This window comes from Dermacentor albipictus, chromosome 1, assembly GCF_038994185.2.
Source record: "Dermacentor albipictus isolate Rhodes 1998 colony chromosome 1, USDA_Dalb.pri_finalv2, whole genome shotgun sequence".
Classification (NCBI taxonomy): Eukaryota; Metazoa; Arthropoda; class Arachnida; order Ixodida; family Ixodidae; genus Dermacentor; species Dermacentor albipictus.
In genome coordinates, this window is record NC_091821.1 from 209,152,906 (window position 1) to 209,176,739 (window position 23,834).

Here is a 23,834-nt window from a genome sequence, read left to right on the forward strand (position 1 = left end):
AATGAAGTTATGTATACATCTATATATGTGTATGTATATGTATGTGCGCATATGTTATGCTGCCTTCCTGCATAAACAGGGATTGTAGAAAAGTCAAGCTGTTGAAGGATTGCTTTTTATCTGCAGTCCCTCAATCTGTAAAAGTACAGGATCGCAAATAAACAATTTCAATTTCAATTACTGCACTGGGACCTTAGGCGGGAGCTGATCAAGCTGTTTGTTATCTGCCTCTCTCAGCTTTACGATGAAACAAGCGAAATATTATTCTAAAGATGCGGCTAAACGCGAGACCCCATAAATCAAAGCATATGCAAGTAATTGCAAGTTGAAAATCAAATCTACCACTCAAATGAAAAAAAAATTAAGTTCAAGACTGAAGGTGCAACGCTAGCAACATGTTGCACGTAAACTTTTTAATGTTACCATTTACCCCATAAGGCGAATGACCCGTCTCATCTGCCCATCAGAAGACTGCGTTGGTGCCTCTGCGACGAGACAATGAAGATACGAACGTCTATGCCTCCACGTGAGATCACTCAGGAGATGGGCGAGCTTTGTCAATTCGAATGACTTTACATGCGGATCATTATTGGATAATAATTGCTGCAATGACCACCTCCGATGAATCCCAGACGGCTTTGTTTCAACAGCTCCCAGCTCACAAACAGCGATCAAATAAATTAGTTCCTAGCATTCCACGTCATTGCCTAAGAAAGCGAAATGTATTCACCCTTCTCGGCAGTTAATCTGGCGTGTTGTCTTGACCGGCCGACAACGTCTGCTAGAGACATCTCAGCGTAATTGATGCGAGTCATACGTGACACCGCAGAGGGCGTAACTGCTTCTTCATTAAGGAGGAAGAAGTCACAAATATTGGATCGAATCTTTTTCTTTGACATTATGAATAGAACTTATGAACTATTGGTACAGTCAGGCCTTCTTGCACTAATCGCGACCGTGCGGGTGAAGACGGCACACTCTCCTACAGCTGATTCCCGGATCTCAGCAGACGGCACCGAACGCTTGGCAGACGCGTGCTGGCGGTCCTATACTGCAGTGCAGCCAGCGGCCGACGACGCTGGCTGACATAGCTGACCTTCACCTGGGGCGCCATCTGCAGAGCCTAGGGTCTCCAAGAATCCGGCCTGGTCGAACGTCGACGTGCCCGTAGACGAGTCGTCGTCCTCTTCGTCCAGGACCGTGGGGGATAGTTGATTATCCAGCATTGTTCGGGCATATGGCGTTTTAGGCTGTTTAAATTTCCGAGCTGCCGTTAACTCAGCGGTGGGCTCGGCGTTTTCTCTGTTGGTCCCTCGCACTGATGGTGGCAGAGGACCGGGGAACCGGTGGACGTTGTAGGGCCGTGCAGCAGAGCGAGATGATGCCGTGGCCGTGACAGTGGCTGACGGCCTAGGGAGCGGCATTCCCAGAGCCTCGCCCGAATCGCTGCCACGGGCAGCGCTGGTTGCACGTTGTTCTTTCCTTTGCGGCGGCGGCGGTGGATGTTGTTGGTGCTGGAACTCCGGGGAGCCTCGACCGTGGGCTACAGCCGTGGGAATGCTCGGCTGCTGCTGCTCGTCCCCGGAAGTGCCATTGTTGAGCTTGCTGGCAATCGTCTTGGTCCTGTGCGCCTGTCTCTTGCACCGCTGGGTCTCACGCGGACTGTACACGTATCCCGGATGCCTCTTTCTGCTGACGGCCTTGCGCTGGCGAGGCTCCTTGTCGGCGAGGCTGAGAGAACGCCACAGTTTGCCCGGCCGGCTGCTCACGCGCTGGTTGTTTTCGTTCGCATTCTCAGCGGCCACCGATCGCCTCTTTCCGTGTGCGACCAGCATCGAGACGGTTGGAGGTCGCGGAATGCGCGATCGCAGCTGGTAACTGTGGTGGACCTCGCTGCTCGACGATGCAACCCCCACGCCGGGATCGGAGGCCACGTCAGACACCGCCGTCGCCGCTTCTGCTGCCGGCTGCGACAGGAGCCGCGCAATGCTTCGCAGGCGCGTGCTCTTTTACCGGGGACAGCTGACTTCTACCGAGGTCGTCGTCGGCAGAGCCCACGGTGTCCAAAGGTGGAGCCCTCCGAGGATGCGTCCGGGTCGAACGACGAGCTTCTTCTTCTTCTGCTTCTTTTTAGCTCGTGACCCGTGCCCTCTCGTGGCTCGCGAGGACACGAGTGGATAAAGCTGATGAATTTAAATTCCACTTAAAAATTTGAGAAAAGATAAATACGCGGCTTTTCTTTGTGACGCAGAAAAAATATTGCATAATAGGTCCGTATTTAAATGTGCCTGAATAGCACGTTTCCTAGAGTGCTTTCCAGTTCACTCAGCTTAAGTGTTTATCACTAATATATCACTTGCTTAGTTGATTAATTATTCTGGACTAATTATACAACTAAAAAACATACATGAAATTGCACGATTCGCACCCCATAAGAGGTACGACAACATGGTTTCGTGAGGAGATTATTGGATGAAGATTAATAATAATAATAATAATAATAATAATAATAATAATAATAATAATAATAATAATAATAATAATACGATGAAGAAGAAGAAGAAGGACCACCATCATATTTTTACAGCCAAGCTGTCTATAGCCAGGATGCTGGTATTTCTGCGTGGCGTAACGTTGACAGCAAACTATCGTCATCAATGGCTCATACCTCCAAAGCCATTGGCTCATGCTCCCGTAAGGCAGAGGCCACAAGCACTCAGGAAAAGGCAAGCTTTGGAATCACGCATACAACATACGGAACAGCATACTTTTCTATAAAGAACAACCTCGACACAAACATCCGAACCCCATAAGTGATGATAAGGCGTTCCTCCACCTACGTGCAATGCGAAGCACGTGGTGTTTCCCACATAGTTTTCCCGGTAAAGATTACCGTTGCGGAAGCTGCCGCAGCGATGGCAGCTTGACTGTAGCATACGACGCATGGAGTGACGCAACTACACTTTCGTGCGTAAAAGGAGAACCCGACTGGCGATCGATCTATATTCTGACAGTGCTCTGGGGAGGCCACATCTATAGTGAGGACTCCCGAAGAGCAGCGTGCATACGAGGCGCGGCGAATTTCTCTCCTCTCTGGTCCACTGTTTGTATTCAGACTGGGATACATAGCGCAAAAAATGACACAGGGAGAAGCAGAACACAGGACGAGCGCTAACTTTCAACAATTGATTTATTGCAGCTGGTGAATATATATATACTCACTGGGACGCCACTGCAATAGAACACACTGAAGGGAAGGAGGAAAAGACAGTCATGTGACTATTATGCCCAAAAATTCAAGCTCTTTCCTTGATAAAAATATAGACGGCGTGCTAACGCACTCGTCACCTGCACTGGCTATCTCAGCTGCTTCCACAATTTCCCTCGTAATCTTATTCCTGTGGCGATAGACAACAACAGTTTGTTTTGATAGAGGGAAGCATGGTGCCTTCGCGTCACATTTTCTACAATGGGCAGCCAGATGCCTATCTATTGCGATGCTCTCCACTTTGTTGCTATGCTCCGCCAGACGCACGTTTAAACATCTGTCCGTCTGGCCCACGTAGTACTTCCCACACGAGAGTGGGATCTTATACACAACATTGCGAGTGCATGCAACAAAAGGATCTTTGTGCGCGGTGCAACCAGGCTTTCATTTCCTCATGGGACAGCTCATCACACTCAACCTCAAGAGTTTGTTAGGTGCTGTAAACACAACGTTTACACCAGAACGTTGCCCAACCTTTTTTAGGTTATGGGAAACCTTATGAAAGTAGGGAATTACCGCCACTTTTCGTTTGTCCCTTTCTTCTTTCCTTTCTCTTTCGTCATCCGCTCTCTGCTCATCGCTCATGCGTGAAGTTAGTTTCCTTTGACGATGCAGGCATTCAGCAACCGAGATAATGATATGTCTCGGATAGTTCGCTGCTTCCAGACGAGCCACCTGGTTACTAAGGCCTTCATCTAGCTTGAATTTTTGGGCATAATAGTCACATGACTGTCTTTTCCTCCTTCCCTTCAGTGTGTTCTATTGCAGTGGCGTCCCAGTGAGTATATATATACTCACCAGCTACAATAAATCAATTGTTGAAAGTTAGCGCTCGTCCTGTGTTCTGCTTGTCCCTGTGTCATTTTTTGCGCTATGTATCCCAGTCTGAATGTATCCCACCAACACGCCCAAACTTCTTCCCTGCTAAACCACTGTTTGTAGGTGCACACGAAGTAACAGCTCATGCCAAGCCGCAGGCCGTCGAAACGTCATAAGCTAATAATTAGGTAAAGTGCATGTGAATGTTGCCACCTGAGTAATTTCCACCTACGTCGCAATGGGTAATTGTTCTAGTAGTCGTTTACGCCGTCGCTGTAGACCCACTTTCACAGCGAGGATTGGAGGCCATTTTTTTCATCTTGTCTGTTTTTTTTTCCTCAAATGCGGTCACAATTTACGGGCAATTGGCGAATAGGTTGTTGTTACAGAGTGTTTAGTTAGCGTGGGGAAGCGTGCGGCCGCAGAATGCTATACTATTTTAAACTGAGAAGGGGAAAAATGAAATATGCGGAATCCTATGCAAAATTTTAATTTTTAATTTTTATAATTATAAATTTTTAAAGATTGCTTGTGGCAGATAACGCCATTCTAGTTCATAAGGTGGCCGATTCGAAGCAGCGGACACGACTTGCACAAAAAAATTGTGCCGTTTGTTTGTTTTTTGGTTTGTTTTTGTCTCATATACTGGCTCATACCCAGCATAGGGGATCGGCCAAAAATAGGATGAGTGAAGAAAATGATTGTACGACTCTAAAAAGCGGCACTATTGGGAAGATTTGAATAGCTAAAAAGTACGAAGTCATAGCCACGTCCCTCTTTACCCTTCCCCCTTTCAATAAAGTTTATCACCACCACCACGAAGTGATAAAAAGTCAATGAACCTCTTTGAAGTCAACCTGGTTCCCTGGATACGTGACACTCATATGCTCTGCTATTCAATGACAAAAGCAAATTTAAAATTCATCCCGTGCTTGGGGAACGAAACCTGATTTATATATATATATATATATATATATATATATATATATATATATATATATATATATATATATATATATATATATATATATATATATATATATATATATATATAAACACAGGGCACACGTGACACATTTCAGAGTTGGCAAATCTCTGGGCCGCTACGATGCTTTTACGCTAATTGGATCAACCTCGACATTCATCATGAGATGGGCACTTCCAGAATTCAATTCAGTGCATGCTTCTCCGAATCTAGCCGTTTGTTTTTTAGGGCGAGCCACTCTCACCGTTTTCGTGGGCCGATGCCGGCGATTTGCCATAAAAACGTATAGGGGCGACTGGGTACGCTCACTCAGTTACTGCACAAGATTACTCCACTTGGACCTTAGGCGAGAGCTAGTCACGCTGTTCGTTGTTATTTTTTTCTGTGCCTCTCTCGTCTTTATGATGAAACAAGCGAAGTATCATTAGAAATCTGCCGCTAGGCGCCTGACCCCATCCATGGCAGCACATGCATATAATTACAAGTTCAAAATGAAATCTAGTATTCTACTGAAACATTTGTTGAGTTTAAGTGTGAAGTTCCAATGCTAGCAACAAATTATACATAAATTTTCATGTTGCCCTTTATCATGTGAAGTGCCCACGTCTCATCTGTCTATTACAGGACGGTGCTGGTGGCTCTGCGACGCGACAATCAAGATACGAACGTCTATGTCTGCACCTGAGACGATTCAAGGGATGGGCAAGCTTTGTAAATTAGAATGACTTTTCATGTTCACCAGTGTTAGCTAATAAATGTCACAATGACCACCTCCGCTGAGCCCAAGACGGTTTTGTTTCAACAGCTCTCAGAATCTCACAAATGGTGCATGGTCAAATAAATTAGTTGATCCTGGACCAGAACAGAGCTCGCGAGTTCCCAGCAGCCCACTTCATTTCGAAAGAAAGCGAAATATATTCGCTCTTCTCCGCAGTTATTCTGGCGTGTTGTCTCCACCAGCCGACAACGTCTGCTAGAGACATCTCAGTCTAATTGATGCCAGTCATACGTGACACCGTAGAGGGCGTAACTGCTTCCTCATTAAAGGAGGGAGAAGGCACAGCCATTGCATCACATTTTTTTACTTTGATATAATAAAAAGAACTTATAAGCCTTTGGCGCAATCCGGCATCCTCGCATTAATCGCGACCGTGTGGATGAGGTCGGCACAATGTTCTGCAACTGATTGCCAGTCCTTAGCAGCTGACCCTGAACCCCTGGAAGGCGCATGCTTGCGTTGCTATACCGCGGTGCAGCCAGCAGCCGAAGACGATGGCTGACCTTGCCCTGGGACGCCGTCTGCAGAGCCTTGGGTCTCCCGGATTGCGCTCTGGTCGAACGGCGACGTGCCCGCGGCCGAGTCGCCTTCGCCGTCTAGGACCGTAGGGTACAGCTGATTATCAAGCGTTGTTAGGGCATTCGGCGTTTCAGGCTCTTTGAATGCGCGAGCTGCCGTTAACTGAGCGGTGGACACGGCATTTTCTCTGTTGGCCCCTCGCGCTGATGGTGGCAGAGGACCGGGGAACCGGTGCACGTCGCAGGGCCGCGCAGCCGAGCGAGCCGATGCCGTGGCCGTACCAGTGGCCGAACTTATAGGGAGCGGCATTCCTTGACCAGCGCCCGAATCGCTGCCCCAGGCAGCGCTGGTTGCGCGTGGCTGGTTCCCTTGCGGCGGCAACGGCGGCGGCGGATGTTGCTGCTGCTGGAACTCCGATGTGTCTCGACCCTGGACCACGGTCACGGAAATGCTCGGCTGCTGCTGCTCGTCCCCGGAATGGCCATTCACGAGCTTTCTGGCAATCGCCTTGCTCCTGCGCGCCTGCCTCTTGTACCACTGGGCCTCACGGGGACTGTACACGTATCCCGGGTACTTCTTTTTGTTGACGGCCTTACGCTGGCGAAGCTTCTTGTCGGCGACGATGAGAGAACGCCACAGCGTGCCCGGGCGGCTGCTCACGCGCTGGTTGTTTTCGTTCTCAGCGGCCACCGATCGCCTCTTTCCGTGTGCGACCAGCATCGAGGCGTTCGGAGGTCGCGGAATGCGCGATCGCAGCTGGTAACTGTGGTGGACCTCGCTGCTCGACGATGCACCCCCCACGCGGGGATCGGAGGCCACGGCAGGCGCCGCCGTCGCCGATTCTGCTTCTTCTGCCGTGACAGGAGGCGCGCGATGCTTCGCAGGCGCGTGCGGTTGGTCGTCTGCCGAAGCGAAGCCGACGGCGACAGCTGAGTTTTACCGGGGTCGTCGTCGGCAGAGCCCACGGTGTCCAAAGGTGGAGCCCTCCGAGGATGCGTCCGGGTCGAACGACGAGCTTCTTCTTCTTCTGCTTCTTTTTAGCTCGTGACCCGTGCCCTCTCGTGGCTCGCGAAGACAAAATGCAGGGGCTTTCATGATGACGACGGCAAAAATATTGCGTAATAGGTACGAACGTAAATATTGCTGAATCCGACGCTTTCTAGAGAGAGAGAGAGAGAGAGAGAGAGAGAAAGCTCTTTATTGAATATGCAGAGTGTTTAACCAGCGTTTTTTCGCCTACATTCTACTCTGCAGGGAATGGGACCTAGAGCACTGCACAATTTGGTCATTGTGTTTGTGCTTAGATATATGACCTGCTCGGTTGATTAATATGGACTAATTAGGAAACTAAAGAAAATTTAAGGCATCGTGTGATTTCCTCCCAAAAGGAGGTCGGCATGAGTGCGACAAAATTCTAATTAATTAATTAATTAATTAATTAATTAGAAGTAAATGTATGGTTACTTAATTTATCAATCAAATTTGTTCATTAGCGTGCCCAGGGACAAACTCGACGGTCTTGGTGTGGGCTAATAATAAGAGTAATAATAATAGAAATAATAATAATAATAATAATAATAATAATAATAATAATAATAATAATAATAATAATAATAATAATAATAATAATAATAATAATAATAATAATAATAATAATAGCTTTTATGACAAATAAACAATTTGGTACAGATATCTTTGCTAGGTCTGCCGAAGCCTCCCGTTGGCTTGTACGTTATAATAAGAATAATAACAACAACTACCATTAGTAGTAGTAGTAGTAATACTCTATGCGTGCGCCAGCGCTCAGCCCTTAGGGTTTTCCTGGGCACGGTAAATAAATAAATGAATAAATGAATGATTGATTGATTGCTTGCTTGATTGATTGAATAAATATATAAACAAATAAATAAATAAATTCGCGGTTATTATTACATCTCTGAGTACGCTTACACGCTGTTCAACTAAAGTTCCAATAAGGGCATTGTAATTTGTAACACATGGGCGCCATCACTCTCCTTCAATACTTCTAGTCATGAAACTGCCGCGTAACGCTGTGGCAGCTATAGCGTTCCGTACAGCGCCCGCAGCGGAAGCACCATGGCGCTGGCGCAGGTAGAAGGGCGAGAGAGAAGTCGTAGCCACGGTCAACCAAAGTAAATATCTGGGTGCATAGATAAACGGAGGAAAGACATATCTCAAGCAAACAACACGATGATCCAAGGAGGCGAGGCGGAATGCTGCAATAATGAAGCATATAGAGCACTTCTTGGCTGCAGTAAATATGAGACGGTGCGAGGAATCTGGAAAGGAGTCATGTGGCCAGCGCCAAAGTTCGCAAATGTAATTCTGCGCTTCAAACCAGACATCTTGTCCGGGTTGGAAGTTAACCGAAGATCGCTATAGGCCGTATGGCTTTGGGGGCCCACGGTAAAAACACAAATGAGGCAGTGCAGGACGACAAGGGTTGGGCCTCTTCTCGAGCGAGAAAAGCGAAACTCAAAAATGAGTTTTCAAGAAAGACCCAGGAACATGAGAGAAAATAAACGGGCGGCTAAGGTGCACAAGTATTTGTTACTCAAAAGCGCGGACACAGAATAGATCTTAAGTTAAAAAACCTTTGAAACACGAAATAACGGCACTTAAAAACCGCTAATTAATTAGGAATAATTTTTTATCCACTAACCTTCATAAATGTTTAAGAACAATCTAATTTGTAGCGTAAACAATAAATACCACGACCCAGAAATACGACTACGAAACTAGAGGTAACCATGTGTATTGTTGCGAAAGTGTGCTCAAAACGAAGCCACAACAGTTGCAACCGCTTGCGCGCACACAAACACACCCGAGCGCTACCTTGACGTTTGTAGCACCACCTAGAAATAAAGGTTACTACTAGTTTTGCTATTTTTACAAAAATAATGTTTCTAATATAGTTTGTAGAGCCTTTGCAGATGACGAGGTGACAAGTAAGGTATGATAAGAGTCCGTTACCTGTATTTCTTTCATTTCCCGTTGGTGTTCTTCTATTTAACTGAACATACGAGACCTGCAGGCTTGGGGGATGAGAGGACGACAGTTCGGCGAGGCTCAAATAAATCGCGTGCTTCTTGCAAGGCGAGAGTCGGGAGCAGCCGCAGATACAGCGATTAGCTGTGATACTGTTGTGGATGTTGCTGAATCCGAAGCTCTTTGAAGTCAATGGTTATAGCGGCTGCGTGCTGCGATCTCAAAGCGCGTTCGTTCTGTGATCTCTACTACCACGGACATTGGATAAAAAAAACTATATTTGCTTTACGGACATTGGGTACGTCGCAGGAAATTCGAAGACCTCTCACTTGTATGTTTGTAGCGTGTGCGCGCTTGCATCCTACGGTTCCCACAGCGCGTCCAATGCTCGAAGGTAGGGTCGTCGCGTGTCGGCGCCTGTCTTAACGCCGGCCGCCCTGCCGCCGTGTCTACTTTTGGGGAACTCCGCATGTGCGTACTCACCGTGTTTGCAAGTGAATTTCGCATTTTTCTGCTCCCCGAAACGGGCTCATTTCGGATCGTACGAATGGCTATGTCATCTAGTGTATGTTAAAACGACGATGGCATTTGTACACCGGCGAAGAAATAAATCGTTATGAACTTGGGCGGTCATGAATCTAGTCTAACGTTGCAGTTTTTGCGTAGCGAAAACGGCTACGACAGTGGGGCGGTCCTGGAGATAGGCGCTTCAAAGCGCCAGCTGCAGCGACAGCACGAGGAAGAAGCATTTCAGAGCTTACTGACTTTCGAATGAAAGGAGTATGCGCGCGCTCGTGGCCTATTGGTTAGAGTACCGGGCTCGACGGCTGACATTCGATTCCACCCCATCGGTCACACATTATTTTCTTTTAACGAAAGCGAGGCTAAAGAAGAACCTACCTGCCGCAAAGTGACAGGAATGAGGTTGGAACGCTTCGCAACAAATTTTTTGGAATGACTTCATATGCGAGTCCTAATCATTGTATACTGCACTCAACTGCTACATAACCAAAAAACAACTAGAAAAATCAGCACAAATCAGCCAATAAATAGTTTATTGAGAACACTCAACGGTAATATCGTTGTGCAAGGATTGAGTAAACTCAATTGCTCTTGAAAATTTGTTGAAGTCAGTTGTTTCAACAATTGCCCAACAATATATCAATGGTTATTCAACAGGCATTCCTGTACGGGGAGAAAGAGATCGGGAAAGCTGGCACCAATGCACAGGGTAATTGAAAGTCTAAATAGAGAACCAGGCGTCATAAAAAAGAAAATGAGAGACACAGAGAGAGTAAATTGAATACAAAGGGTGGAAACAAAGAAATGTAACAGAAATTATGATAATTGTGAACTAACGCCTGAGCATTCTTCGAATTGGCTGTTCCTTAGGTTTTGCTTGTGATGCTATAGCTAACGCATATCTACCCATCGCTTTTTCCGGAGCCGAAGAATGCTTACGTATTAGCAGAAAATTCTCAGAATTTCTGTAGCATTTTTTTTCTCGAGCGTCGCAGCATAACCTCGTTTCCGATCCGCTTCTGAAGACCAGTGTTTTCCGAAACCATCTTACGCAACTTGCGATTCTTTCTTTTTTGTAACATATATCACTAATATATGTTAATATATTAGTGATATAGAAGTCACATATTCAAGCATTTATTTTACCACGATGTCTAGTAGTTCTAACGCCGTCAAAATAACGCGATTTCAACGAACTAGCTTTATCGTGCGCAATACCTGGTGGCTCCATGAATGCCACGAGGCATTGTTTGGGGTCACTATACATTCGTGAACCATCATCGTTGTGTTCCGTTTCGAATCGAAACAGAGCGCACTTTCGCGACACAGTTGAGGGGCTTTGAGAGCGCAGTTAACGGTGCGAAGTGAAGCGCAAGAGGAAAAAATTCGCCGTTCCGCCCGAAAGGCGAAGCACCGATTGCGATAGCAAATTAGTAGATAGCTGTATGAAGTAAGGACAGTAGTTTTATCGGCCGTATAAACTTGTAAACATTCGCTTGCTAACTTAATGAACAATGATAGAATGTGTAAGCGTGACTCAACGAGGACGTATAAAGAAACAGACACACGGAGACAGCGCTGTCCTTGTGTGCCTGCTTCATTCTACCTCCTTGTTCAGTCGCGCTTACACATTCTATCATAGATTGAAACCAACTAGCCCGTCAACGTGTTTTAACTAAATTAACCAGCACGGCGTCACGCGCGTACGTATAAACATGAACACACATCGCTCGGTGACAGCGGAAACTGCCTGTGGAAACGCTGGAGTTGGGAATCGCGGCCGCAGCCGCGAACCAATTGACCTCCGCGCATCTGTCGCTTCAAGGCGTACGGCACGTCGAAAGCACAGAGCATGCGAAGCTACCGGCACTATACGCGCACTCTGCGAACATCGCAGATCGCTTTGAAGATGAGGCCCGCGCAGGCTCGCACTTTAACCAAGTCGCAGACCGCGTTCAAGACACACGAGCGCCGGAAACGCGCCCCTTCGGCGTCCGCCAAGGTTCATGAGGATTGGAATGTATATAGAATGAGTAGAGAGAATACAAATTGTCGAGAGTTGCCACTGTTGACGGAGAACATGGCAACAGTTGTGTGCGTGTATGTCTAGATACTCTTTAAATAACTCTGCTAATTGATAGCTGCACCAGCGTGCTGTTTAGTTGATTCATAAATGCAGTTGAAGCATTATTTTGCTCACAATATCATTTCTCTGGCGAATGCAGCGTAGGCTTTAGTAGTTCCTGAAGGTTTCGTGCTACATCCGCGAGGAATAATGTGCCATGAGTGTCGCGCAAGGGCCCCTGCTCTCGGTTCAGGAGGCAAATAATGCGCAAGTACAGCCTGAATCAGAGAGAGAGAGAGAGAGAGAGACGAGGTGGGAAAGGCAGGGAGGTTAACGGGAAGAGATTCTGGTTCGCTACCTTGCACTGGGGTAGGGGGAAATGAAAGACGGGAAGAATAGCGGAGATATAGAGCAAAGGCACGAGAAGAAAAAATAGAGAGATGTGGAACGTCCGTGAGATCTGTAGTCTTTCTAATAGGCCACTCGAATGCAAAAATTTCAAAAGCGCCTTGACCAACTTGTGGTGAGACGAATGTATAGGCCGGCGTTCCAGGACTGTCTGCTATACGAAAGCGGCCGGTCGTCAAGACGGGCCAGCCTGGTGGCGAGTCATTGCCTGTGTGCGTCGTATCGGGAATAACGGCAAACAACGTGTTCGATAGTTTCCTTGCCGCCGCAGTCGTCACACGTAGCACTACTTTCCCTTTTGACGCGGAAAGCAAAGGATGTGGTAATTGTTGAAATGTGTCCCAAGCATTGCTGAACAGGACAATGTCACCGGCAAGCTGAAGGTTCTTGAGATATTTGTCGTTGACCATCACCCTTAATTCTTCCCAGCCTAACAGCTTGAATACTTTTAAGCATGCAATGAATATAATTGGAGAGATTGTGTCTCCTTGCCTGACGGCTTTCTCGATAAGTACTTTCTTTAACTTTTTTTTTTGCGGGTAATTAGAACATGTGAAACCGGAACTATCACTGAGGCAGAGTCGAAGGCTGACTATAGTTGCGAATACACGTGCGCTGCGGCTGAACGTAAATATGTAAGTTACACATAAATGAAATAATTATTGAATTGTCAGCCGTATGATGCAAGCACCACAGCCTTGATACGAAGTTCCTTCACTCCTTCAGTACAAATAATACGATATGTAGTTGAATGGTAATTACATACAAATGTCGTAGCTTCGTACAAACGCACCGAATTAAGTGAACCAACTGTGTGCCGCCGAGAGAGTCCACAAGGCAGCATAATTCGAGCGACGTAAATGCTGATCTTGCTGATACGACGCGTTTTAGTGACAGCGCTTAGCGTCGTGCACGCTTCATTTCTCGATACCAGGCCACTGTGACCGGCTCTTTCATGCGGTCATGTTGACCTGACTACTGTGCACCAGGAGCGGAGCACCGAATAAAAGACTGCCGCCGGCTGGAAGGAAATTCTTGCGCTGAATTCACAAACGCTTACGAAGGGTTTCCTATGTATGAGGAGGAGACTATGGAAAAAAATATCGTACGAAGCGACTGAAAGACGTGAGTGACGTCATTTCGCCCAGGAGTGATGTTAGTCTGGGGTTTACAAAAAAAGCCTATTCAGCCAATTCCTAAGACAACGATGGATGTCGTCTGCTGTCGTTTTTCTTTGTCGTCTGGCCCTTTCATGGCCTGTTGCCTGTTACTGTCTTTGTGCATGCAAAAAAAAAAAAAAAAGAACTTAGTGGCGTCGTTATGAGCGTTGTGCTGCGCGCTCTTTTACCAAAAACAAAGTGTATCCAGTGGTTCGTCAGTGTGGTTAAATAAATATAAATCTGTGTGCGCGCGCGCGTGCGTGTACATGTGCGCTTGTTATTCCACAGCATCACTCTTGTTCAAGCAGTCCACATGACTTTCGTGTCAACGGTGGTACGTTATTTTATTCGCCATTTCTTTTTTAAATAATAATATAATATTTGGGGTTTTACGTGCCAAAACCACTTTCTGATTATGAGGCACGCCGTAGTGGAGGACTCCGGAAATTTTGACCACCTGGGGTTCTTTAACGTGCACCTAAATCTAAGCACACGGGTGTTTTCGCATTTCGCCCCCATCGAAATGCGGCCGCCGTGGCCGGGATTCGATCCCGCGACCTCGTGCTCAGCAGCCCAACACCATAGCCACTGAGCAACCACGGCGGGTGCCATTTCTTTTTTGTATATTTCGTTTGTATTGACGTCCCGCTTCATATTAGAGACAGGATTGCCATCCGTCGTACTCATGCGCTGTATAAAAGCAGGCTGAGGCTAACAGCACGGAAGACAACAGCGAATTGTGCAACCGCAACAAGTTTCAATAATTAGAAACGTGCAGGTGGTTTTTCATTGTTTCATCTTGCATAGATCGAGAATTAGAGCCTCAAAGCGCTGGAAAAAATAATCATCCGCAGCCATATATGAGCAATAGAAAGCTCAAACTAGAAGGAAAATACGATAGAAGTGCTCAAAACACATCAATGACAAACTTGACGGTTGTCAGGGACGGACACTTCGATTTGCTAACGCATAATAATAATAATATTTGGGGTTTTACGTGCCAAAACCACTTTCTGATTATGAGGCACGCCGTAGTGGAGGACTCCGGAAATTTTGACCACCTGGGGTTCTTTAACGTGCACCTAAATCTAAGCACACGGGTGTTTTCGCATTTCGCCCCCATCGAAACGCGGCCGCCGTGGCCGGGATTCGATCCCGCGACCTCATGCTCAGCAGCCCAACACCATAGCCACTGAGCAACCACGGCGGGTGATTTGCTAACGCAGTATAGTAGGCTTTCTTTGTTTGTTGATATGCCGATATCATCCAGACTTGTATCACGTCATACATTCATAACTTCAAACCCGCGCAGCTAAGACACGTTCGTTGACGCCATTTGATTGGCAAGACGTTATAATTTTTTTCTTCTTTTTTTTTCGCAGAACTAGAACGCTTCATGGAGAAGTAAACTAGGGATCTGGTATAGTAAACACTTTATAATGCAAAGCAAAGCGTTCATCCTGTATACGTGTTAGGAACAAAGTTTCTAAGCATAGGTATTGTGCTGACCAGGGATGTGTGCTCTGTCAGGAACAGGCATGTGCTCCACCGTCCGAAAGTTCGTGCAATGCTTCTTTTAAGGGGTTATGCTAATGTTTTCATAGCACGTAGGCAGAGATATCTTTGCAGAAATCAAAATCGAGGTATTACAGGCAACAGTGCGACGTAGTGTTTACAGACCCCAATGCGTACGGGTTTGTCTTTGGGCGAGAAATAAGAGCGTAAAATCATTTGTAACGTTGTAAGGACTTCAAAAATATGTTTTATTTTTTTAGGCATTATACTAGGCACGCAAACTCAAGTAGTGAACAGTTGTAAAGAAAGCGTTTCGTTTCAAAAGTCAGAAGTAATGGAATTGTGGGGGAAAAAATTATGGGGTTTACGTGCCAAGACCACGATCTGATTATGAGGCACGCCGTAGTGGGGGACTCCGGAAATATGGACTGCCTGGGGTTCTTTAACGTGCACCTAAATCCAAGTACACGGGTGTTTTCGCATTTCGCCCCCATCGAAATGCGGCCGCCGTGGCCGGGATTCGATCCCGCGACCACGTGCTCAGGTTACGGGAACCTCCACTCTCTGGGAGGGACTAGGAACGGAATGGAGGGCCTCACTCCGCAACTCTGGACGCCACTGTATGCCCTCACTGCATGTGTGGCGCCAAAACACTGCAAGCCGCTAAATGTTACGAGATATCCCAAAGTTAGTGCGTCCCTCCCGCTTCTCTCCCGCGGTTCTCGACGCAGCTGTACATTTCCGTTATAGGATAAAGTTGTTCGGCAAGGAGGTTGCGGCATACCGGCACATGATATACTTTTGCGTAGAGAGAGAGAGAGAGAAGAGTCGGGAAAAAATATGGTACAGCCATATGCACATTTGTTTCAAGCATTTTTTTTTCTTCTTCTTTCCTACGCACTTAACGAAACATAAAATAAAGAACCTTGCTACCGCACAGTTTGAACGATACGGCACTTGAGCAGCAGAGGCACGCCTTACGGCCCACTAGTGACTGTGTACTCTTACGCCGACGCGCGTACAAGGATATGCGAAGGTGAGCAGTCGTCGACGACGCGCAGATGACTGCGACGACGAAGCGGAGCGGAACCTCCCACCTGAGACGATGGCCTCCACCTGCCTAGGAAAACTGTAGCGGAAAGCTCGAAGGTATACGCCGTCAGAAATAGGCACACAGCTGACACGACCACGGAAATTAAGGCTATTGGAGTTAAGAACAGCGCCCGCATTCTGCGTATACTGCAGCCCTGCATACATGCACACCGCGCGCACGCACACACACGCGCTCGGTGCCCGATTCCACAGGCAGCGCGATGACCCGAAAGACAGCGCCACCTACACAAAAACGGGGAGGGCGGAGGCTGCGGCGTGGGGTGGGGGTACTGAGAAGCGCTCCAGGAAGAAAGCGAAGGGGCACACAATAGGCGCCACAGGATGCAGGACAATTGCCGCATCACAGTGCACACTCAAGATGATTTCAATGGGAGCCATCGTTCCTTGACCGCCACGCACCGCTGCTCGGCGCCAGCAACGCGCCATCGACACTGGCCATCGCCGCCGCTGGACCAGGAATGTGCCGGAGACCAAGGCACGTACGCGCCTCCTTTTCGGCAGCACCGGCGATCACCGAGCGTTTCCGCGTCGCCATCGGCGTGTGCGCGAAACTAGAGAGGGAGAGAGAAACACTACTGGCAGCCGAAAAGACGTCGCAACGCAAAAACGCGCCGATTCTTGCGCATGCAGCAGTTTCCGAAGGTTTCGTGCTCCATCCCGCGAGAAATAACGACCGTGGGTGCCGCGCATGGATCTCTGCACTCGGCTCTGGAGGCGAATAATACGCACGTGCGTGCACAGCTGCCGGTGGTCCCTACTTGAACCTCTTTAAAGGAAACAAAACTATCATAAATGTTCGAGCTTTTATGCAGTACCGTCTTGCAAGAACTGCCGACTCGGACTCACTCAAAGTACTGTTTATTTTTTTCTTCTCGCGCAGTCGAAACTTAAGTTTTTCCAATAACAACGCCGTGCCCGTTGTTACAGTGTTCTTTTTTTTTCTTTCTTTTTTTACTACGCAGAACTTTTAAAAATGTCTATGGCAGATAATTCTAACCCTTGAGCTGACTTGCGAGAAGAGATGGGCGTTACTGCATACGGGAAACCAATAAGCGTTATCGGCTAATTAAGAATCATTATTTAGTTTTAACTATTTTCTTTAGGTCTCATATTGCAACCTACGAATTGCAGCCGATGAGCACACTTGGAACGAGTTCTCAGGGTAAGATCAGTTTCGATTGATTGATTGATTGATTGATTGATTGATTGATTGATTGATTGATTGATTGATTGATTGATTCTTGTTATTGAAACAGATAGCACTATGGTATCGGTATTGAGGGAGGTGGTAAAGAAAAGAGAAGGAAGAAATGAAACGCATACATTTATCGTCTCGATCCCTCTGTCATGCCCTCCTTTCCCGAGTGTGACCGACTATTTAAGAGAGGTGATTCAGATGGGGTGTAAATGTTCGGCCCTTTTGCTCTGCAGGTCACTGCAGTCCCAGAGGAAATGCTGATTGGTTGGGCTGACCTCAGCGGTTCATCAACTGTAAACAACCTTCGGTGCCGTCGAAGAAGCTTCTTCTGCCGCTTCTCTATCGGGCGGACGCCTTCCTCTCTTGAGAGCTCCAGCATGAGCCTTGTGTATTAAAATCTGCGTCCCCCCCCCCCCCATATATAGACCGTTCGGTAAACGTGCAAAGTTCAGAAGTATCTGCTGTCACGACATCCATCGTATGACGCTATAGTTTTGTTACGCAAGCGTCATCCGACGGCGGGATACAACTCGGGCGCAAAAGGAACGTGCTAGCTGTCCGAGTCTTCGGCAGCGGAACGGAGTGCAAGCGCTTGGACTGACAGCGCGCGTGTAGGTCAGTCCAAGAAGCTCATCTTGAGCGGCTGGCGTCTGCGGCAGAAAAATATAGGTCGAGTACTTGACCAACATCAAGGTGCCTCAAAAATATCATGAACTGCAGCGACTTCGATTTACAAACGAAATGCGTATCGCGTGCCTTTATCCAACATTTAGTTCTTGAAACACTTCCTCCTCTTGCAGACATATACAGAAAAAGAAGCTGTCGATGTTAACGACATATAGTGGTCACACACACACACACACACACACACACACACACACACACACACACACACACACACACACACACACACACACACACACACACACACACACACACACACACACACACACACACACACAAAGGCGCGTGCGCGCGCGCGCGACATAGATAAAAAAATCTCCGCCAATCCACTCCTGTGAAGGTGATTAGTCAGCGATGCTGTAGATGTGTTGCGCCTAATGTAGACTGTCAGGATTGGGGGCTCAATCCCATCGCTCTGATCCGTTGTCAAGATAGGAGTCCGGCATGAATTCGAAGGTAGCCGGCCCATGCCGTCGTCCAACTTATCCACGCTGAGGACGTTGGTGAAAGGAAGGACTGCTTCTCATCGAGAACGAGGAATACGGGTTTATTTACAGTATTTACATGCAGTTCATCAGTCTAGCATGACTGCGAGAGAAAGTACGTCAGTCTAACACGACTGCTTGAGAGAGTGTCTCAGTCCAACATGACTGCTTAAGAAAAGTGTGTCTAGCATTCGCACAACAGCAGTTTTTAAACACTCGGTCCTCCCGTGGTACAAGGTGACACGAACGTTCGTTTAGTCATCGCAAACTAGCCGCCTCTCCGCAGGACGGTTTACACACACACATGCACACACACACACACGTGTTCACGGTCCGAAACCGACACCACACGAATTTCGTAGAACTCGGAGCCGTTCCGGGTAGCGCGTTGTCTTGCGTCTTGGTCGGTGCGTGGGAAGGAGCCTTCGTCGGCGTTCTCGCGGCAACTCCCCCGCCCGTAGGAGATCAGGTCCGCGTTGTCGTGTTGCGCACAAAGCCTGCTTCGTCGAACTCCTTCAGTCACAACGCATCCTAGCTGAAGCAACGCAGAGTGGAGGATGCGCGTATTGTTACCGACACAAAGTCGACTTAGTCACGCCGTGGCTAGAGGTTGGCGGCGACATTCTCGGAATGTTGCCTCCACAGTCGCAACTGGTTGGCAAAACTTGCACTGCAACACTCGTCGAGCACTGATCCCATGATGTGCGCCCGTTCTGCACATTGCTTTTCAAAGTGATATATGGCACAAAAACACGTTTCAGTGCAGTTTACAAAACCTTTATTTTATTAATTACATTGAAATTACTGTTATAACTGGGTCATTCCATCTCAAGTGTACTCGGTGTTTTATCGACCATCTGCGATTCTGCTGAAAAAAATCATACTGTTTTACCTCAAAGTGCGAAGTAATTATTCAAGCGATTTTCCTGAAAAAAAAATTTCTAATGCCCTGAGGACGCTTTGAAGATTGCGCACACAAGTGAAACTATGCCAGGTAGAAAAATTTCTACAAAGTTATTGCTTTGACCTGTTACTGCGAATATTTTTTGAAATAGTCGCCAGACGGTGCTCTTTCGTGACTATTGTCGTTTATTACTTTTTGTTTTAATTTACATAATTTTTAGCCGTAAGGAAAAGTCTACAATTGCCCCCTTTTTAATATTTTTTATAAAAGAAAGTAACGTTTCCACGAGGAATATATTCACAATAGGGGCTTGGTATGTGTGTATACTAGATGATAAAAATATTCGTATAAGAAATAAAGCCTAAGCTTTTGCTTAATGTCATGGTAAATATGAAAAAAATTACGTTCTGACTCAATTTGTGGCTTCATTTTCGCAATGTAGCGTTCCAAGTAAAAATATGGCATAGTCGGCATCGGATAGTATGGTTTTCTGTCTATCTATGTACAAAGATTCAAAAGATTAAATTTTGTTTTAAGCGAGAAAAAAATTTTTGAACTGCACAATCACAAGGTTGCGCGGAGCATCTCTTTGCTTCGCCTTCCCTGCATAGCACGTCGGCCGGTGTTTCAGTCTCGCTCATTTTACGCGCTTCTTCCTTTTCTTTTTGAAGACGAGGTCTTTTTTGGCGACTTAAGGTTGATTTGCGGTTCGTGGGGACTGAGTTTCTGGCCATTGTCATCTTGTAAGATTATATTGCAGGCCTTCTAGTGCACGTAGGACAAAAAATAGGCGTCTGAGTTAAGCTTGGAACGAAAAAGGTGCAGAAAGTTAGTGTGCTACTATATACGGAGAAGTTACAATGCCTAATGGCGAAATAACTTTACATGTGCCCGTTCGCACAGCGTGCGCCTAAAACCGGAACCGGTAGTGTGGCTCTATGAAAGATATGGGCCAATCCCGGAGAGATTGCTGTCTAAAATTTTTGGCTGATCCCAAAGGCATTACACTATAGACAACAAACCACATGGTGCCCTAATGCGCCATGGAGGACACTTTCTTCGATGACCACCGCTAGATGTTGAGTCGTGTTCTTTTCTTTTTTTACCCAGCGCTTCGTTTGCAAATATTTACGATTCCCAAAATAAAACATCACAAATAGAATATACGTTCTCATGGCGGCTTTGTTTCGCACGGCATTATTTCAAACTTACTTTGATATAACTTATATACCTGCCCGTCTTGTCTCCGTTCGCGTGTAGCCTTCCACTGTAAGCACAGTTCACTTCGATACTCGAACTATTTCTGTGGTTGAATAGGATGTAACCCCAGCGAGAATTGAAGTCGGTGAGAAGGGCTTAAAGTGATGAAACTTCCGTGTGCCTTTTATAGTAGTCACTTTGCTGAACCGCGGGGACAGCACAATTTTTCTTTTTTGAACAGTTTCCTTCGAAACCCAAAGAATAGTTATCCCTTGGATACTCTCCTTCGCCCACGTGAACAGCTGGTGTGGGGTCATGATTTGGTCACGAATTGGCCTCTGAAGACTTGCTCGGGCTGCTAGCCGTTTCACGGTGCCGCCAAGACCGTCACAGGCACTCTTGCCATGAGCTGTAGCATAAAAATTCCATTCTGCACCAATTCCGAAGTCATCTTCGTGATTGCAGAGGTTCACAAGGTTCCTTTTGTTTTTGTACTGTGCTGGAACTGCGTCAGAAAAGTAGAGGATTTTTCGTAGATGTGGCAACTCTAGCTTAAGTACTGTCACAACTTCTGCCTGGAACGCGGACACTGCAACGGCGTCGTGCTCTGTACAGTCAGAAATGACAACGTAATCAAGCCGGCCAGTGGCCTTTTTCGTTGTTTTAGGTTTAGCAGAACGCCACAAATCGCCTGTTCGTTGAATAAAGCCACAGCTCTGGTTCCTGTTCTGGCGCGTTTTTAGTGACTGGTGGCATGTTGATCGAATTTATTTCACCGTATTTTTTAAAAATTACGCGTTATAACTTCTCCGTATATAGTAGCACACTAACTTTCTGCGTCTTTTTCATTCCAAGCTTAACTCAGACGCCTATTTTTTGTCCTACGTGCACTAGAAGGCCTGCAATTATATAATCTTACAAGATGACAATGGCCAGAAACTCAGTCCCCACGAACCGCAAATCAACCTTAAGTCGCCAAAAAAGACCTCGTCTTCAAAAAGAAAAGGAAGAAGCGCGTAAAATGAGCGAGACTGAAACACCGGCCGACGTGCTATGCAGTGAAGGCGAAGCAAAGAGATGCTCCGCGCAACCTTGTGATTGTGCAGTTCAAAATTCTTTTTCTCGCTTAAAACAAAATTTAATCTTTTGAATCTTTGTACATAGATAGACAGAAAACCATACTATCCGATGCCGACTATGCCATATTTTTACTTGGAACGCTACATTGCGAAAATGAAGCCACAAATTGAGTCAGAACGTAATTTTTTTCATATTTACCATGACATTAAGCAAAAGCTTAGGCTTTATTTCTTATACGAATATTTTTATCATCTAGTATACACACATACCAAGCCCCTATTGTGAATATATTCCTCGTGGAAACGTTACTTTCTTTTATAAAAAATATTAAAAAAGGGGCAATTGTAGACTTTTCCTTACGGCTAAAAATTATGTAAATTAAAACAAAAAGTAATAAACGACAATAGTCACGAAAGAGCACCGTCTGGCGACTATTTCAAAAAATATTCGCAGTAACAGGTCAAAGCAATAACTTTGTAGAAATTTTTCTACCTGGCATAGTTTCACTTGTGTGCGCAATCTTCAAAGCGTCCTCAGGGCATTAGAAATTTTTTTTTCAAGAAAAATCGCTTGAATGATTACTTCGCACTTTGAGGTAAAACAGTATGATTTTTTTCAGCAGAATCGCAGATGGTCGATAAAACACCGAGTACACTTGAGATGGAATGACCCAACTGTTTTGTGGTCGCTGAAGTAACCGAGGCCAAAGTCTTCCACGAAGCTGGTGAACTACTGCTTTGTTTATGGTTTTGAGATGTCTACGTTAAACTCTCCGGCAACGACCGCCTGCGAGGGATTGGCGCCAACGTACGTTGATCAACGCGGAAGTGCGCGCACCTCGTCATCAATCTTGTGGTTTGACGGCTGTTTCCCTGGGTTGAGCGTCGGCGTCGGTGTAACCGCGCGAACGCGCGCGTGCCACTGCTCGCGTGTTTGTTGTCATCTGCCACAACTGGCTCCATGGCCTCGCTCAGCGTAACCGCGCGAACGCGCTCATGCCGCTGCTTGCGCGTTCGTCGTCTTCTTCCGCAGCTGGCTCCGGTGCCCCTCACCATGCCAGCGTTCCCACACTGCCCCTCGCGCTCGTGCCACTGGTCGCGCCTTCGTCGTCGTCTTCTTCCACAGATGGCACCGATGCCCCTCATCATGCCAGCGTTCCCACACAGAAAACGCCAGTTGTGTTTAACTTTTCCTTTTGCTTCATAATTTCCTCGAGTGTCGGCTCGTCGCGACGCTGGCAGATCCTCGGTATCATATACCCGCGATATGGGTTAGATAAGGTGGAAAATAAAATAATGCGAGAAAGTATACTTCATCAAACCCTGCAATAACCCTTGAACCCATAAGCAATATGAATGTCGCCCGTTAGCTCGTCTGGTTTTTCCCTAATTGTACAGCACTTTTCGAGCAAACCTGGAAACTGGAAACAAGAGTCGCAAGATGAGAAATTAAGCGATCTACTAAGGGAGAAAGCCAAACAGGGAGGAAAAGCGAAAACTGTTTGTAAAAATATTTATTAATCAACATATTTTTATTTAAAAAGGAAGTAGAGAAAACTCCGCCCGATGTAGAGAATAATTCCGTGTGTTTTGAATGACTGTTCTACAGTTATCAGTCGAGCCGCCTGACGTAGCCACTTCCCTCTTGTGCCAATGCGGGTGTTTTTCTAACCTTCCGCGGTGGCCGCGGTACGTCTAGAACCGCAGTGTCCTGCGCTCTACGCGATTGCACGGGTCTGGCGACCACGCATCGTTACGCAACTTCTCAAATAACAATACGAGTCGGTTTTGGCACTTGGTAGAGCTGCAAACGAGGCATCCAAGAGAACTGTGATTGTTCGAGAGCTCAGGACGCGGCCCAAGCTCAAGGCATTCTGGAATGAGGACGCCTCTCCAAAGCTGCATTTACCTAATAAAAATGTTTATTTTCTCTCTCTCCGCAAATATATATTTATGTAGAATTCTTCCAGAGCTAATTCAAAAAATTCTACTAGAAATATTTATTTACACGTTCGCTTGTTTACTTGTTCTTGGCAGTGTTCCTCCTGTGCTTCTTTCATGCGCGAGTCCATTTGATCTGGTTCCTTGTTCTCCAAGCAAAGGAGAGGTGTATCTCACAAGTG

At 46.5% G+C, this 23,834-nt stretch overlaps 2 protein-coding genes and 1 long non-coding RNA gene across 3 annotated transcripts; 1 reads left to right on the forward strand and 2 right to left on the reverse strand.

The window, feature by feature from the left end:
* Nucleotides 1-1,046: 1,046 nt before the first annotated feature.
* Nucleotides 1,047-1,835, reverse strand: LOC139061114 (transcription factor SOX-21-like). Its single transcript, XM_070540672.1, has one exon. The coding sequence runs from the start codon at nucleotides 1,833-1,835 to the stop codon at nucleotides 1,047-1,049; it is 789 nt and encodes a 262-aa protein (XP_070396773.1).
* A 4,215-nt stretch (nucleotides 1,836-6,050) lies between these two features.
* LOC139061133 (uncharacterized) lies at nucleotides 6,051-8,735 on the reverse strand. The gene is made up of 2 exons (XM_070540756.1): nucleotides 8,729-8,735; nucleotides 6,051-7,298 (listed from the first exon to the last, which is right to left on the reverse strand). Exons 1-2 carry the CDS (start codon nucleotides 8,733-8,735, stop codon nucleotides 6,313-6,315), a joined length of 993 nt encoding a protein of 330 aa, XP_070396857.1. The 3' UTR covers nucleotides 6,051-6,312.
* Nucleotides 8,736-16,421: 7,686 nt separating this feature from the next.
* Nucleotides 16,422-17,755, forward strand: LOC139056367 (uncharacterized). Its single transcript, XR_011512317.1, has 3 exons — nucleotides 16,422-16,636; nucleotides 17,265-17,323; nucleotides 17,593-17,755. It is a non-coding gene; the product is annotated as an uncharacterized lncRNA (long non-coding RNA).
* Nucleotides 17,756-23,834: the final 6,079 nt, after the last annotated feature.

Bases quoted from the DNA above. Each gene is read 5' to 3' on its own strand.
- LOC139061114 (XM_070540672.1), bottom strand. From the start codon at position 1,835: ATGCTGGTCGCACACGGAAAGAGGCGATCGGTGGCCGCTGAGAATGCG.